The sequence below is a fragment of the Pleurodeles waltl genome, chromosome 1_1 (assembly GCF_031143425.1).
Source record: "Pleurodeles waltl isolate 20211129_DDA chromosome 1_1, aPleWal1.hap1.20221129, whole genome shotgun sequence".
Taxonomy (NCBI): domain Eukaryota; kingdom Metazoa; phylum Chordata; class Amphibia; order Caudata; family Salamandridae; genus Pleurodeles; species Pleurodeles waltl.
In genome coordinates, this window is record NC_090436.1 from 818,913,697 (window position 1) to 818,928,245 (window position 14,549).

The window sequence follows — 14,549 nt, forward strand, 5'->3', positions numbered from 1 at the left end:
CAGAGGTTGACAGTGGTGTACCCAAGATGGATACTGCCAAAGGTTCAAGATAAATAGGTGCTGAATAGAAGATATAGCTTTCTGTAATACAGACGGTTATAGGTAGTGCTCAATGCAGATCACGCAGAAGACAGATCATAGCTAACAGGACTTTACAGGATTTCAACAAATAATTCACTCTTCTGACGATCTAGGTGTAGTGATGTTACTAAAGCAGCATGTATAGTCATGGTGCCACGCCAAGTGGACAAGGAATATATTGTACTTCCTTACATCACGTGTTTTGTAATATTGATGGTCCAAGTTACCTACATGCAGCACATCTTCAAAAGACCATTTTTGTTCTTCAAGCTCAAATAAAAAAACAACATAATAATTCACTCTAATCTACCCCTCTAGACCTCTGGCACTTTGCTGCGGTCCTCTCATGACATCTCGGGAAAGAAAGGTCTCAAAATTGGGTGGCATGTATTAGATGCTGGCTGGAACACAGAGGGAGGTGTCTGTGTAGACCTTGGTATTGTGCCACTGGCTCACAGACTCCTGAATTTGTTCTGTCTCGGGAGCTACATCCTTGTTTCTCAGGATCTCCTCATACTTCCTCACAACAGGGCATAACTACCACATTAAAGATTCACAGTCTTTTTTTAAGCTCTAAAAAACATCTAGACAGCCTTTCTGCAATAGCTATACATTTGCATTTAAGACTGCACAACTCATGATGAAGGTTAAGATTTTCTTGTGGGTGTGTTACAGCCCCCCCCCCCAACCACCACACACAATACGTCAACGTCACACCAGCTCATTTTCATGGTGTCACAAAGACACACACATACAATGAGTAACAAATACAAAAACAGAAAAGTAGAGCAACCTCAAATGCAAGGGCGCCTCATTAGCCTACCTGCCACAGCGTGTATGTCCAGGGCGGTTTTCTGGCTCTCTTGGCTCCGCAGTTCTTCAGTGCTAGCATATTTCATAACAGAGTTGATGGATGAAAGTGTGCTAATGAGCTGTGAATTAAGAGATCCGATCTGTGCGTGAGGCTCCCCAAATGTTTCCGCTAGTTCGCTATAATTCTGGGTCAACAGCATCTGCTGTTCCTGCAGCAGTTTCTGAACACGCTCTATGTAGTGGTCCAAGTGGGGTGCTGCTTCAGGTTTCGGCTGCTGCTCAACCGGTGAACACACAGCTTCACAAACGGGTTCATCACCCACCGCAACGCTCCTCATACTGATGGGGGACATCAGCTGCTCGGTGGGGCCACATGCAATGTTTCTCATCTTAAGACCAACTAAATAATTCTCATTAATGCTTATCTGTCCCACTCCACAGTCCTTGGTCTTCACAGGAAACACCTTTCCAAAGCCAAAATCATCAGAAATGGAAGTGCCTACTCCAATCGATCGTGTTTTTGCCACTGTATTCACGTCCTTTACCCTGCCATCACCTACAGCCACAGTTCGCGTTTCCAGAGCCATAGTGTTAGTCTGTTTATCATACAAGCTCAACGTAGTATTTGTGCCCGAGTCTTCAAAACATAGTTTTTCTGTGTTGGTAAACTGGTCCGTGGTTTCAAATACTATACTGGTTTGCTGTGTTACTGTTTGAGGCACTGCCATAACTCCAAACTCAGCAGTGCCAACCAACTCTGTGCTGGTGCTTCTAGACAGGCACTTCTTAGCTGTGGTAACAATCACATCCACTGAACAATCTCCACATCCGGTTGAACGCTGTTCTTTAATTTCCAACTCTGACTTGCACAAAAATAAATTGTCTGCTGTCTCATCTGTGTTGATTCCAGTTTCGCACACACTCACATTCGAGCCTTCCTTCTTGTCACTCATCTCTATGTGCCGCCCAGTACACTTGTCTTGTGTTTCTACTCTCTCCCGTACCACCCAACGATGCATTGGCACATCTGGACCCACAGCTGCATGATGCTGAGACGGTCTGCACAAAACACCAATACTGCTCATCTGCACGTGGTTTCCAACACAAGAATCAGCCATAATCACGTGATCTCCTACTATCTGGTCCTGTGTTGATACCGACACTTGAACAGTCCTACTGAAGACCATTGGCTGCACCATCAGTGCTTTATCTACTTTTTTCCTGGACCCAGCTGCCTGCAGCTGCAGTTTTAATTTGGTCATCTCCATACCATGTGTAGTTTCTTTCAAGTCCCCCTCTAGCCTGTATATTTTATCCTTAAGTGCTTCAATTGTTTGCTGCTGAAGTTCAATTTCTCTTTCAGCTTCAGTGGTCAGGCCAAGCATATCTTCAGTGACTCCCACTCCGCTACTTCTCGTTTCTTTCTCAGTCCCCACAGAGGCATCTCTACATTGCCGCAAAGAACGGTGATATATGATGGTGTCATTCATATTTTCATCAGCACCCACAGCGATTGATCGGTTTCCTTTCTGTGAATGTCGTGCTCCAGGACCCAAGGCATTGTCAACACGGTCTTTACAATGGCTGTCCTGAATCTTCTTCTCCAGTGCTTGCATTTCTGCAGTGAGCTGCCTGAATTCCTCTAAACCTTGTGGGCTGGGCTCTTCCGTGTCCATTTCCTCCTCAGAGTCTATGTGCAACTCCCCTCCTCTTTTGGCGCTAGACAGCTGTTCAAATTGGCCCGCATTTCCTGCACTATAAGAACGTTTTCTAAAACCACCAGTGGCCACCTGAGCAGGTGCTCGTTGGCTTTTGAGCTCCGACATCAGCTGCCTCTTCTCTTCCTGTAACACAGAGATCTTTACCTGCAACACTGGGATGGTCCTAACCTGCCCCTCAAGCTCTTTGAGACGGGCAAGCGCCACTGCCATTTGCTCCCTAATATGATGAAGGTGCACAGGGCTGACATTGGTCACAGGCGTGCTCACCCCTGAACTCAAGGGACTGTGGCGGATGGAGCCTCCCCAGGAAGAGGTGAGACAGGCACCGTAATCTCCATTGGGCTGGTGTCCATTCTGAAGGTGAGACAACTGGCTGTGCCCGCCAGACCCAGCAAAAGATGAGGACAGCGAGCTGGTAGACCCCAGCCCTCCAAAGGTGGCGAGCCTGGGCCTACGGACGTCTCCTGAAGAAGCCACCTGCATGATGACTCTCTCCTGTTCCAACCTTCTTCGCGTTTCCATCAATGTCTTGGTTACATGAAAATTGTGCTTGGGGAGCTGGGGAGATGCAGGTGCCAACTGCTTGCTCTCCGGGATGGTTAAAAACGTTGGGGAGGGTTCTTGGGAAACAGATGGTCTGGCAGAGTAGGAAGGTGTGGAGTGGCTCCTTGCTGCCAGGAATGAGGGGGATATCTTATTCTCATCACTATTGGAGGAAGAGAGCGAGTCATTAGAGGTCCATCCGCTAACCTGGCCCCCAGTGTTTCTGACACTTGCACACTGTGGCACCAGCGGCCGCCTCTTCTGGATGAGAACTTTCTTAATGGTGTTGCCCTTCTGAATATCCTCCACGTACTTCAAAAAATCCAGGTCTAGCTGGTAACCATAAGGGGTTTCCACAAAATAGGGAGATTTCGGATCTTTTTCTTCTCCGCCGTTCGGAATTCCGTCGCTTTTATCTGTAACGACAAACAAATATTTCAAAATGTATACGTGAACACGTTTACAAATGCAAAATGTATTTAAACGGCAAAAAAAAAAAAATCAACATAACATTGAGTCCACTTTTCTTTTTGGAACATATAAGGCTTTTAAAATGTATGAGCACCCACTCTATAAATGTTAGTTTGCGTGTTCAAAGGGTTTCTAGGGGTTCAGAGACGAACACGAGATTGAAAGGTCGAAAACAGCCAAGTCACCTTAGAGAAAATGCACAGGACGGAGTGGCACTTGTCTCCTGCCTTCCTCATAGCGACAAGCAGTCACCCCGGGGCGGCGAAGAGAGTCACCGCTATGCAAACGATCAGCTGACAGAACCAGTGTGTTGTGGAGAAATCCATCCGGGGAGGAATTCCACGGAGGGCCGGGGGAGGAGTGACACAAATAAACACCCTCCATTTGCCAAAGCTGGTAGATTTCAGGGTTAAGTCGTTGCCGGGGTCGCGTTTTCCCCAGTAGACGAGGATGGATACGGACAGACACATACAGCTTGTCCCCCATACACGCAGATGCCAGTCTTTCTCTCCCTGTGTTCTGTAATAAGCAACCACATCACAGTCCGTTTGGCACACATACACGCTATAAATATGCAGGCAGACAGGTTCCAACGGGGTCCGAAATTCCTCGGCCAGAGGAGAACTCGCTCAAATGTCAGGACAGCGCGGGGTCCCGCAGACACCAGCTCATGTCATTCTAAATGAAACGGACGAGCCCCGCTGCACGGCTTTGGCTAGGATATTTTTGCAACCCTGGCTGCTTTCTACACACAACACGACAGGAGCAGTCGCAGAAACAACCCCAGCTACACGCATATCACCGGCGGCAATGCGGCGGACAGACTGGGTTTACTCACGACAAAGTAGCAAAAAACACCCCTCGCCAACTTGCCTCCTCTTTTTCACCCGCAAGCTTCATGGTTCGTGGCCATGCTTTTTCCAAAGCAAGCTTCTGCGCGCTCTCCTAAACTTTTCCAGCCTTCAACCCCGGGAGAAGGAGTACATCTCTCCTCGCCGCGGACGCTGGCAGGGAGCACGCACATTTTCATAGGCTGAGCATTCGCCAATGAGCCTTGCAAGTCCCGAAGCCACCCCCAGAGGAACCTCAGCTGTTCTGCGCACTGCATTATCTTAATAATAAAACAGTGCCATTCGCTTAAAGACACAGAGCACATTTCAACTCATCAAAAGACTGTGAGGAAAACGATATACTATATTTTTAGAGTACCTGCTCCCTTGGCAGCCGACAGAGGTCTCGCAGGGAAACAGTGCTCCATTCACCCGCACACACCGACAGCCTGTACTCGACCGGGCACTGCCCTCTTCCGCTGAACCAGTAAAGCAGACACGTAGACGGTCTCTCACTGCGGTGCGAGAACCCATTCATCTCGGGTGCTTTCGCACTCACGGTGCACAGGGACAGAGAGAATTATACCTTTTCTAACGCTCACGAAAAATACACCTGCTTACTTATTTACACCAAGACAAAACAAAGTAATTCAGAGTGACATATACTCTTTATGTGTTTCTCACTTGACGAGAAAGTAAACTGCACATTGCTGCAGAATTGTGTCCCACCACAAGTTTGCCAAGAGCACAAATCAGTGCCAAAACCGCGCCTAATTGATGGAGGCCCGCCCCCCTCCATACTGCCTCGAATAATATTCTATATTAAACATACTCAGGTTCTTCTGTTGCCAGACGGCTGTCAGTCTTCCCAGCAACTATCACCTCAAACAACGCTCTGTGCTAATTCTGCTATGGTATTTTGTTCCCCTACAATGAACAGGTTCTTCCAGTACACGTGGTTACCGCCTCAATGCAAGACGCTGCTGCTGATACAATGGTAAGAGAGACACAAGCATGTGCGCGTGTGTGTCTCTCTCTCTCTCTCTCTCTCTCTCCCTCTCTCCCTCTCTCTCCCTCTCCCTCTCTCTCCCTCTCCCTCTCTCTCCCTCCTCCCCTCTTCTCCCCTCTTCTCTCTCCCCCCCCCCCCCCCCCCCCCTCAGGCGGTGCTTGGGTGGTTTGGGATGTGCACGCTGGGCGTAGGGGAACTGAAGCTTGTATATAGAGTAGTTGAACTGCACAATGTTAAACCAGAAAACATGCGGTCAATGCCAGCTTCCCCACCTGACCAAATTGTGTGAACCTAGGCAACTGTTTTATTTGTCTTTGCCTCTTTTTTTTCATTAGCACATATAAGACGACCTCGAAATACATGACTTTAGGATGTGCACTTTACAGACTTCGTAATACATGACTTTACGATGTGCACTATAAAAAAACCTTGTGTTTGATTTAATAAACAATCATTTTGACCATGTATAACAACAACCCAGAAAAACCAGAGGGTGCACACAACTGCCTTGCCTCTTACTTCGCCAATGGCATTGTTGTATGGGTGGGGGAGACCTTGAATTCTTTTAAATTCCTATTCAAAACCTATCACCTTAAAAATCTATATCTATGCACTGATTTAATCTGATGTGCTATGCTGAAATTTCTGCATGTTAATGAAACCCACTTTTTGAATTTTGTACAGACGTTATCATATTTTTACACGTTTGCTGCAAGACGTCTTTAGAAATGAGGGAGTGCCTAATGTTAAGCAGTACAGGACACCTTAGTTACTTCTTTTAACTTCACTTAACCTGTAATTAAATGCTTGCCTGTTTATTGTCCTGCTGAATGTTGGGGCAGAGTCAAGTAAACAGCAGCCCGCATTTAAAGGTCAGTAGGGCTGAAAGCGGTCCTCGGGTCGTATTATGAGTATCATTGTTCTATATCACAACTTGACTTTGAACTAAATAAATAAAAAGGGAGTAAGAAGAGGTATATTTGAGCAGAAACACAACTCTCTATGACTTGAATGAAGCAGTCTGACATGCTACGCTTATCAATTTATTTATTTTTAACTAAAGCATAGGCTGCCCTATGCTAGAGCTGGCAGGGTCGAGGTGGCGTGAGACATGATCGAGTCAAGCTTGGCATGGGTGATAGAACAATTTCAATATCAGGGTGCAGAAAATCATGATTGTAAAACTAAAAAATGTAAATTAGCATTCATTGCCCCACATACTGCTGAGACACTGTGTGGAAGCACTTTACTGCCCAACAAACAGTTTCAGCTAGGTGTGGTGGCACATCAGTCTGGTGTGTAGTCATTTCAGAGACTGAACGGAGACAGAAGGAGGCACCAAAGATGCCACAAACTATCTCGGCTGTAAATCCAGATAAAATTACAACATCTAAAGGGTTGTGGACCTATCTGGCAACAAAAACATTCCTCACTCCCAGGCTCAGATCAGAGTGAAGACCACTGATGGCATATCTCCTTTCACAAGTATCCAAGTATTCACTGTTAAATCAAAATCTCACTTTCTCCACTACACATAATAAACATTGGATTTCGCAATATACACTTGATGAGGCAAATCCTTTAGTTAAGTAGTGGTCTACCACCGCATTAGATACTGCCCCCTATTCTCTGGTCTACTAACAGTTATCGCACTTCAACCCTTACCCAGTAGGATCTTCATTCTACATGGCTTTCACCTATGAGTATACTGCACAATAAGTATGATGTGCAAGCCTACGTATTCTAAACTAATGTCAGTGCCCACTCTACACAGAACGTGTCACTAATCCACCACACAGAGAAAGTCACACCTTTGATCGAACCTTCTCCAGGAACAAGCACTTCAGAATGACCCCTCAATCATGATCACATGATACAGAGGTATTTTTTTAATTTAATCTCAGGAACCAAACCTAAAATTCACCTGCAGCATTACCCTATTTCCATGACATTTTCTTAAAAATCACACAAGAAGAATCCATAACAGGAGCCGCTATAGTGAGTATCACTCCTTTAACTTAGACACATTATAAAGATCACAAAAGCCACGTTTTATCCAAGCATCAAATCAGCATTCTGGAAAATCACTCAATGGGCATTTTCAAGGACACTGACAAAAGCTCAAGAATGCATTTTATGACGTACAATTGTGAAGAAGGCATGCTGCATCTGGATTCACAAAAACACAACTTATGAAAAACTGTAGAACAACACAAATTATCACAGACCTGTTCTTCACACCAAGACCACCCCTCAATCTTTACATATTTTACGTTTTTTTGGCAATGAAATCATAAATATAGTTCAATCTACATAGGAATCCACAATTCTTCCTTAATCCTAGATATTATTTAGGTCACTACTGAGCAACAGGATTCTGCAAACCCTTTTTTGATTATAAATGAATGCATCTCTACTTCAGCTCTGACACTTACAACACTCTAAATACATTCCTTATCCTAATCAGGTTTACGTGTGTTCTCAAGAGAGGGAATGGACTGCAAAGATACTCTAGTATCAGTGCTTAGTAAACAAAGTCTGAAGAAAGAACAGGAGGCCCCATGTAGGTGTAATTAACAAAGTTGCTGCATAGTTATACCAGTCAGGGAACTCTTCGATGGTCTGTAGGAGGCTCTCTAGTAGTAATCAAAAGGGAACAGCAATATGCAGCGATAAACAGGGAGTTATTTAGAGGCCTTGAGCAGCAGCAGGAAAACAGTGGAATCAGTCCATGCCACGCTCACTGTTGTCGTCATTGGACTCCCCCACCCTAAAAATGCATGGGTGAGAAACATGAATCTTTCTCACCTTGCATCTGCTTGGAGGTGGAATTGGCACTGAAGTATAACATATATTAAATTATCCCTGAGCTCTATCTGTATATGTACAAATAAAACAAGGACCAAAATATTCTGGGTGCGCAATTAGGGAGTGAGTGAGGAAGGTTAAAATTATGCCTCAATATCAAAGTCAAGTTTAATGAATGGGTGAGAGTCTGGCATGAGGATAAAGCTTCAGATATGAACTTCTCTGTCAAGGAGTCAACATGGAATGGTCTTAGGTCAGGATACAGACATCAGGTTTATACTCGAAACCTGCTATGTATGGTTTTTCTAAGCATAAGACGAGCAGTGGCTAGGTCACACACAAGGTCTGTGACTCATTTTGCCACAACTGTTTGCATTTTAAGGTATAATGAGTGAAGGGCCTATCGGGTGATAGGCTGCTGAGATCATCAGAATCTGTAAATAATCCACTTGCCTTGGTGTCAGTCTAATAAAATACAGAGCCCCTCAAGCTTGGATCCTAAACTAAAAGTACAAAGAGGTTTGCTGAAAGTCAGTAAAGTCAAGACAAATTTCCTCCATTAGGATTTTATGAGAGCACAGCTGTTCCTGTATGACCTGTCCTAAGTTATTCCATAATATCTGCAGGGTTTAAATGGTTTTCTATTGTGTATCACTGTAATTGCATTTGCTATCGATTCCCACTACGTATGTATATACAATTCCAACCAACAATACACCTGAAACATGGCAATCATTTGGCTAGCACAGTCACTCTACTCTAAAGTAGCTTCAAGATGGCAAGCAATATGTTGTGACTGATCAAAACTACACTAGATGCTGGCTCCTAATTAAAGGTCTATCAATCGACATAGCCAAAGTGAACTACATTTACAATACACGTTGTAAAGAGTGCTTGCTTGGCCTATGTGCAGCTAATTCACATTTTCTGCAAGTTCACCGTACATTTTTCAGTTTTCTGCACCACATTTTTTCTTTGCTAGCTTTAGAATGCTATGCAATTTGACAGCTATACAGCACTAAAATGTCTTTGCTTCCCTTATAAAGCATGTGCTTTATACTGGAACGCCTCATTGGGCCTATTTAACTACCCTATAACTCCATTACAAATGGCGCTTTAAGTGTAGCTATGGAATAGAAAGTTTAAATTCATATGTGGGTTTCAGTGCGTATGTACACCACCCACATATATGACAAAAATATACTTCTGCCAGTAGCACCACTGTGCTCTGGCTAGCATGCAGCTTAAACATACTGCAGTGATGCATGCCAGGAAAAACTGTGCTTCCCATGTAGAAAAAGCCTGTTTATATATTTATAATTCACTGCTTAAATCTACCTTGTAAACCCACATGGCATGGTGATAATATAGAAAAATAGGACACACTATATTTTAGGGTTAATGTGCACTCACAGTGAAATAAAAGCCAAAAGCTATTTCGTGCAGAAGGTCTTGCTAGACCTTTCTCTAGTAGGCCTAGGGTTGGATTAAAATCTTTACTTTCCACCTCCACTTAGGAAAGGGATGGAAAACCCCTTCAAACTTATTTTCTTCTTAGTTTTTAAAATATGACTCAATAGTGAAATCAGATTTTTGATAAATACGTACTTTAGGCTCCCTGAGCCAGAACCAACTTAAAACATATCATGCTACTCATCACACCTCCAGAGCTGGAATACACATCCCTGGTTGGAAGAGTTGACGACTCGCTCAGAGGATCAATGCTTGCCTCTTGGCCCTGCAAAACCCAACTGATGTCAATTGCTGACCACTTAGCAGGGATCTATCTGGTAGTGGACAGGAACAGTTGGCAGAACAATGGTAAGCTTCAACACTACCCCTTTTAAGTGCAAGATAGCACGGAGGGCTTCTTCCATTCTTCCACAGGACCACCTATGTAGTTAGGCTCCAGCCACAGTAAGAGGCAAAACCAGTTTGGAACATGTCAGGCAGTGGAGTATCCAAGATGCTGAAGACAGGTCTGCTTGCTGGTAGATGGCTAGCTACCTTGAAACGGGGACCCAGGGTAATTTTACAGTAAGGCCAAGAGGGAGTGGAGCAAGAGGAGAGAGGGAACTGCAAAAAAAAAAAAAATGGTTAGGTCTGGGCAGTAAAATTCCTTCAATCACCAAGTAGAACACAGGATACATTTGCCCCCTACACTGCTACCAACACCACCACCACCACCACTTCAGAACGTTCCTGGCCCTTGGAAGATATCATCTGGAAATCATCTTGACTCCTAGCTCCTACTGAATAAAATGACTCACACAAGCACTGCTATACCCAGGGACTGGAACTGAGACTCAAAAGCAGAAGTACTCCTGACTCACAGTGCTAGCTAACAAACGTGGACTAGGCCCTAAAAGAGATATTGGTGGAGACACATCAGTCTTTCTATGTCAACAAAAAGTGCAATATATCGCCAACATCGGATCAAAGATGGCCTAAAAAAAGACTGCAAGTGCACATCTGACGGCAGTCAGTGCACAGGATAACTATCCACACAGCGGAAGTAATGTTTGAAGACAGCGTATGAACTTGTTCCTTTGCAGACTTAACGGGCGCTCGCAGCTTTTAACTAAAGGTTTAGGGATGGCCATGTTCCCCGGTAACTCTAGAAACACTGCATTCTCTGACAAACACACATATAGTAGAAACTGAATTCTCCATCGGAGACGCAACTGCCAGTCCAAACGTCATAGAAAGATACTAAGTGCAATTCTAGAACAACACACTATTTGAATACATGCTGCAGCTGCAAAAGGATTCAGTAAAAAAAAAAAAAAAAACACAGGCAAACTCAGTCAACAAACGGCCTTCGGTTTGAGGGTCGAAGGGTGCTATCAGCAAAGGTTCAGTAACTGACATCAACTCACCTTTGGACATGCGATTAAAAATGAAATAGACGGCCGCGTGTCCAATGTCATCTAGATATTTTCTAACACCGCCACTGCAAGTCTCCCTCCATCAGAAACCAACGGTCACATGAAACCCTGCACTAGGAGGACCTCGTCCAACTCGCACTTCCTGAGCAGCTACCGGACCCGTCAAAGCGCGCGCTGTCTCTGCCAACTTCCAATAAATGATATCCCACCTTTTACACACAGCACAAACGCTCCAGTATGTTAGAGCGACCAGTCACGCCTAATGTAGCTGAATCAGCCCAGCTCCGTAAAAGAGGGGCATTGACGGAGTACAGGGTTTAATTGAGCCTTTAAAATTAGATGAATGCTCTAGTGCCGTAAACGTGACAGGAAAACGCCACTCTTACCGGGAACTATTCTAGCAGAGTCAAATCTCAGCACGATGAAAAAACAAACAATTCCCAGAATGTTTCCTGGTGAAAGCATCAAGATAAAATTCGTGCGCGTTTACAATAGGCGTTAAAAAATAGCTTTTAAATGAACCTACTACAATGCTGCATTTTCTTTCATTCCTACACAGTAAGAGGTTTTAGAATTTAGCTGGCACCAACCGTGGCAGCTAAAGGTTTGAATATCAAAGTTTCCATTACATCATTAATAAATATATTACAACTACAGCAAATTCACAAAGGATATTTTTCGATTCTTATATATATCAAACCGCAGCTGTACTTTGAGGCGTGTAGATGCACAATTGATGTGCAAGAAGCAAGACTCGCATTAAATGCTTAAAGTGGATTAAAAACAGTGTAAGATCCATTTCCAAAATAAAGACTGGCAAATTATTACATCAAAAACTCCATCTTTTAAATCTTTCATGAAGGCTCACCTGCTAGGATTATGCTGTTTAATTTATCTAAAGAGGTGATTGACAGAATGTAGTGGTGGCCGGTAATTGGGTAATTTAAGGAGGCAGTATGGGAAGTGTCACACACACACAAACATACATTTTCACACACACCCATCGACATGCACCCTCACATATACATATTTTCTAAAGCACGCACACATACACCCACCTTTCAGAAGCACTTTCACACGCACACACCCATTCACAGATTCATGGCACGCATGAACACACACACACACACACACTCATTAAAAAAAAAAAAAAACATACTGGGCGGCAGCGGTGCTCTTGGGTGGGGGTGGGCGAGGGAAGCTTCCGAAATTTCTGGATGGTTGCAATTACCACCTCCTCTCATCAGCTGTAAGGAAACGGGAGTCCCTTACTTGTCATGGAGTGAGATGGTGTTAGTGAAATTTGCTGACCCTACCCTACTCTGTGATGAGGTACAAATGATTGACAGTCAGCCCTGGGCACTTTAGGCATAAAACCGGAGTGCCCAGGTCCAATTCGGTCTGTGGTGCATTCCTTGGTCGTGAGGGGGGAGGACCTCAAGGCACTTTGCAGGACTGAGGTCCTGGCCGTATGGCTGGGAAATTCTTAGCCCGGCAAAGTTCAACTCAAGGAGTCAGGTGCCTGCACATGTATTGCGCCTGGCTGCCTGACCTTAAAATAAATAGTGTCTGTCAACCAGACCTTTGTTCAGCCTGACAGATGCTCTTTGTCTGCAAAAAGGTGGAGGCCTTCAACGCTTAAGGATGGGCAGCGCCTCATAGCTTACTTGAATTAACCTCAGACACAGTTAGTTACTCAGCGGTGCATTCCAGTCTATTGTTTCTGTACCACTATGCCACTCTAGACAGATACCGGCCATATGAAGATCAGCATTGGTCTTTCTCCAATAAGAACAGTTCAACCTGAACTGCGAGGCCAGACACTCTTAAGATGGCAACAGTGATGTTTTGTTTGCATCCTGCTAAATACGTCCAGAATATACCCGCTCGGCAAAAAAGTATTTTTAGGAGAGTTCTACAACTACAGAGAAGTATATGTGCACATCACAGGCACAACAGTAGGATATACCATCTAATACAGACAAATTGTTGTTATCAAGCCATGACTCACTTTACTAAAGAAACCAGTGATCATAATACAAAACTAACAATGTGCATACTTGCTGGAAACCCAGTTAATAGCAAAGCAGGGGGGCGGCAGTCAGACTGCACTAAGGCTGTCATGTACTGGGCTGATGTGTTTGCAGTTATGGATAACAATGCAGAGGCACAATCTCAATGACAACTTTTGCTGTGTGTGACAAAATGGAAATTAGAAGCAGTATGTACGTTTTAGAGCACCCTCAAGTCTGTGCACAAGATATGCCTACAATGTTACCCACTAGTAATGTTGTACATATCACATTGTAAGTACTACCCACACCTATCACCAGGCTCCCTATACAGTTTTCTACTGCTCAAAAGTACTACTGACCAATGTCTCGCCTTTCATAGGGTAGGCTACAACGCTGTTCATTTAGTAATGTCTTGAACAGATGTGTTGTGGACTTTATGATGCACGAAGAGCAGTATGAATATTAAAAGTAAATCATGATGCAAAATGTGTGCCTCAGTGTTTTTGGCACTGGACAGCACACTATTCAAATGAGGTTCAGTGTGCAGAAAGGGGGCTGTAACAAAATATTACAGACATGTGGTACAATTATTTTGAGCAGACAGGTCAAATGTATTCTACACATGGCTGATGCAGGTCTATGTAGAGATAATTTGGCATTTTAGTTCATTTACATTTTTGAACTGTGCCATATGATGCACGCTATGATTGGCTGACATTCTGTAGATTAGTACTAGAAATGTTGAGGTTCAACCAGATCCTTGATAGACACTGACCTAAATATGTGAGAAGTACTGGCCCAGCCTCAGGTTCAAAATGCTCATGCTAAGGTGCATGTAGGCCAACTAGATGGCTGTCCTCAGATACTGGTGAATCCTTGCCACACACAACATTTGCCGGAATCCTTCCCCAACAAGAAAGAGGAGTAGCTGTGTTTCATAGTTAATGGTCACACCCAGTCTCCCTTCTATAAGGGAGCTTATCTTGAACTTTGAGAGGTAGCAAAGTTTACCGAACAAGTATTTGGCATAACATTCCTTTCCTCAGTCTCATGGGTAAAATTTACAGAACCAGCTCAACTGCATATTGGAAACATGTTTCCGAACTGTTTAAAACAGGAATGGGAGTTTTAAGGTTGTCTGGTGTGAAATGCGAGGGGAGGATACCATTTGGGTTCAGTTTGGAATTCATAGATCATCGATAACCAGAGAGTCTAGACAGTATGAGTTGATTAGAACCTCTACTGCATGGGCATGCCTTCTTTGCCAATGTTATCAGTAAAGCAAGCAACAGTACCATATTTGAAATGAACAAGTAACTTACCTGCAGTAAGATGCCCTAACCGTAAATTTCTTATCTTGTGAATAACCC

General features: G+C 44.0%; 1 protein-coding gene across 8 annotated transcripts in view; it reads right to left on the reverse strand.

Moving 5' to 3' along the window:
• Positions 1-14,549, reverse strand: part of KANK1 (KN motif and ankyrin repeat domains 1) — a 561,634-nt gene that overhangs the window by 100,285 nt on the left and 446,800 nt on the right. For 5 of the 8 annotated variants that reach the window (XM_069228585.1, XM_069228594.1, XM_069228570.1 and 2 more), the window contains one exon: positions 905-3,574. In XM_069228585.1, the coding sequence (XP_069084686.1) occupies positions 905-3,574 (2,670 nt within the window). Of the gene's footprint in view, positions 1-904; positions 3,575-3,727; positions 4,374-4,502; positions 4,674-14,549 lie in introns of those variants that run through there. The other 3 variants (XM_069228612.1, XM_069228626.1, XM_069228618.1) reach the window with 3 other exon arrangements.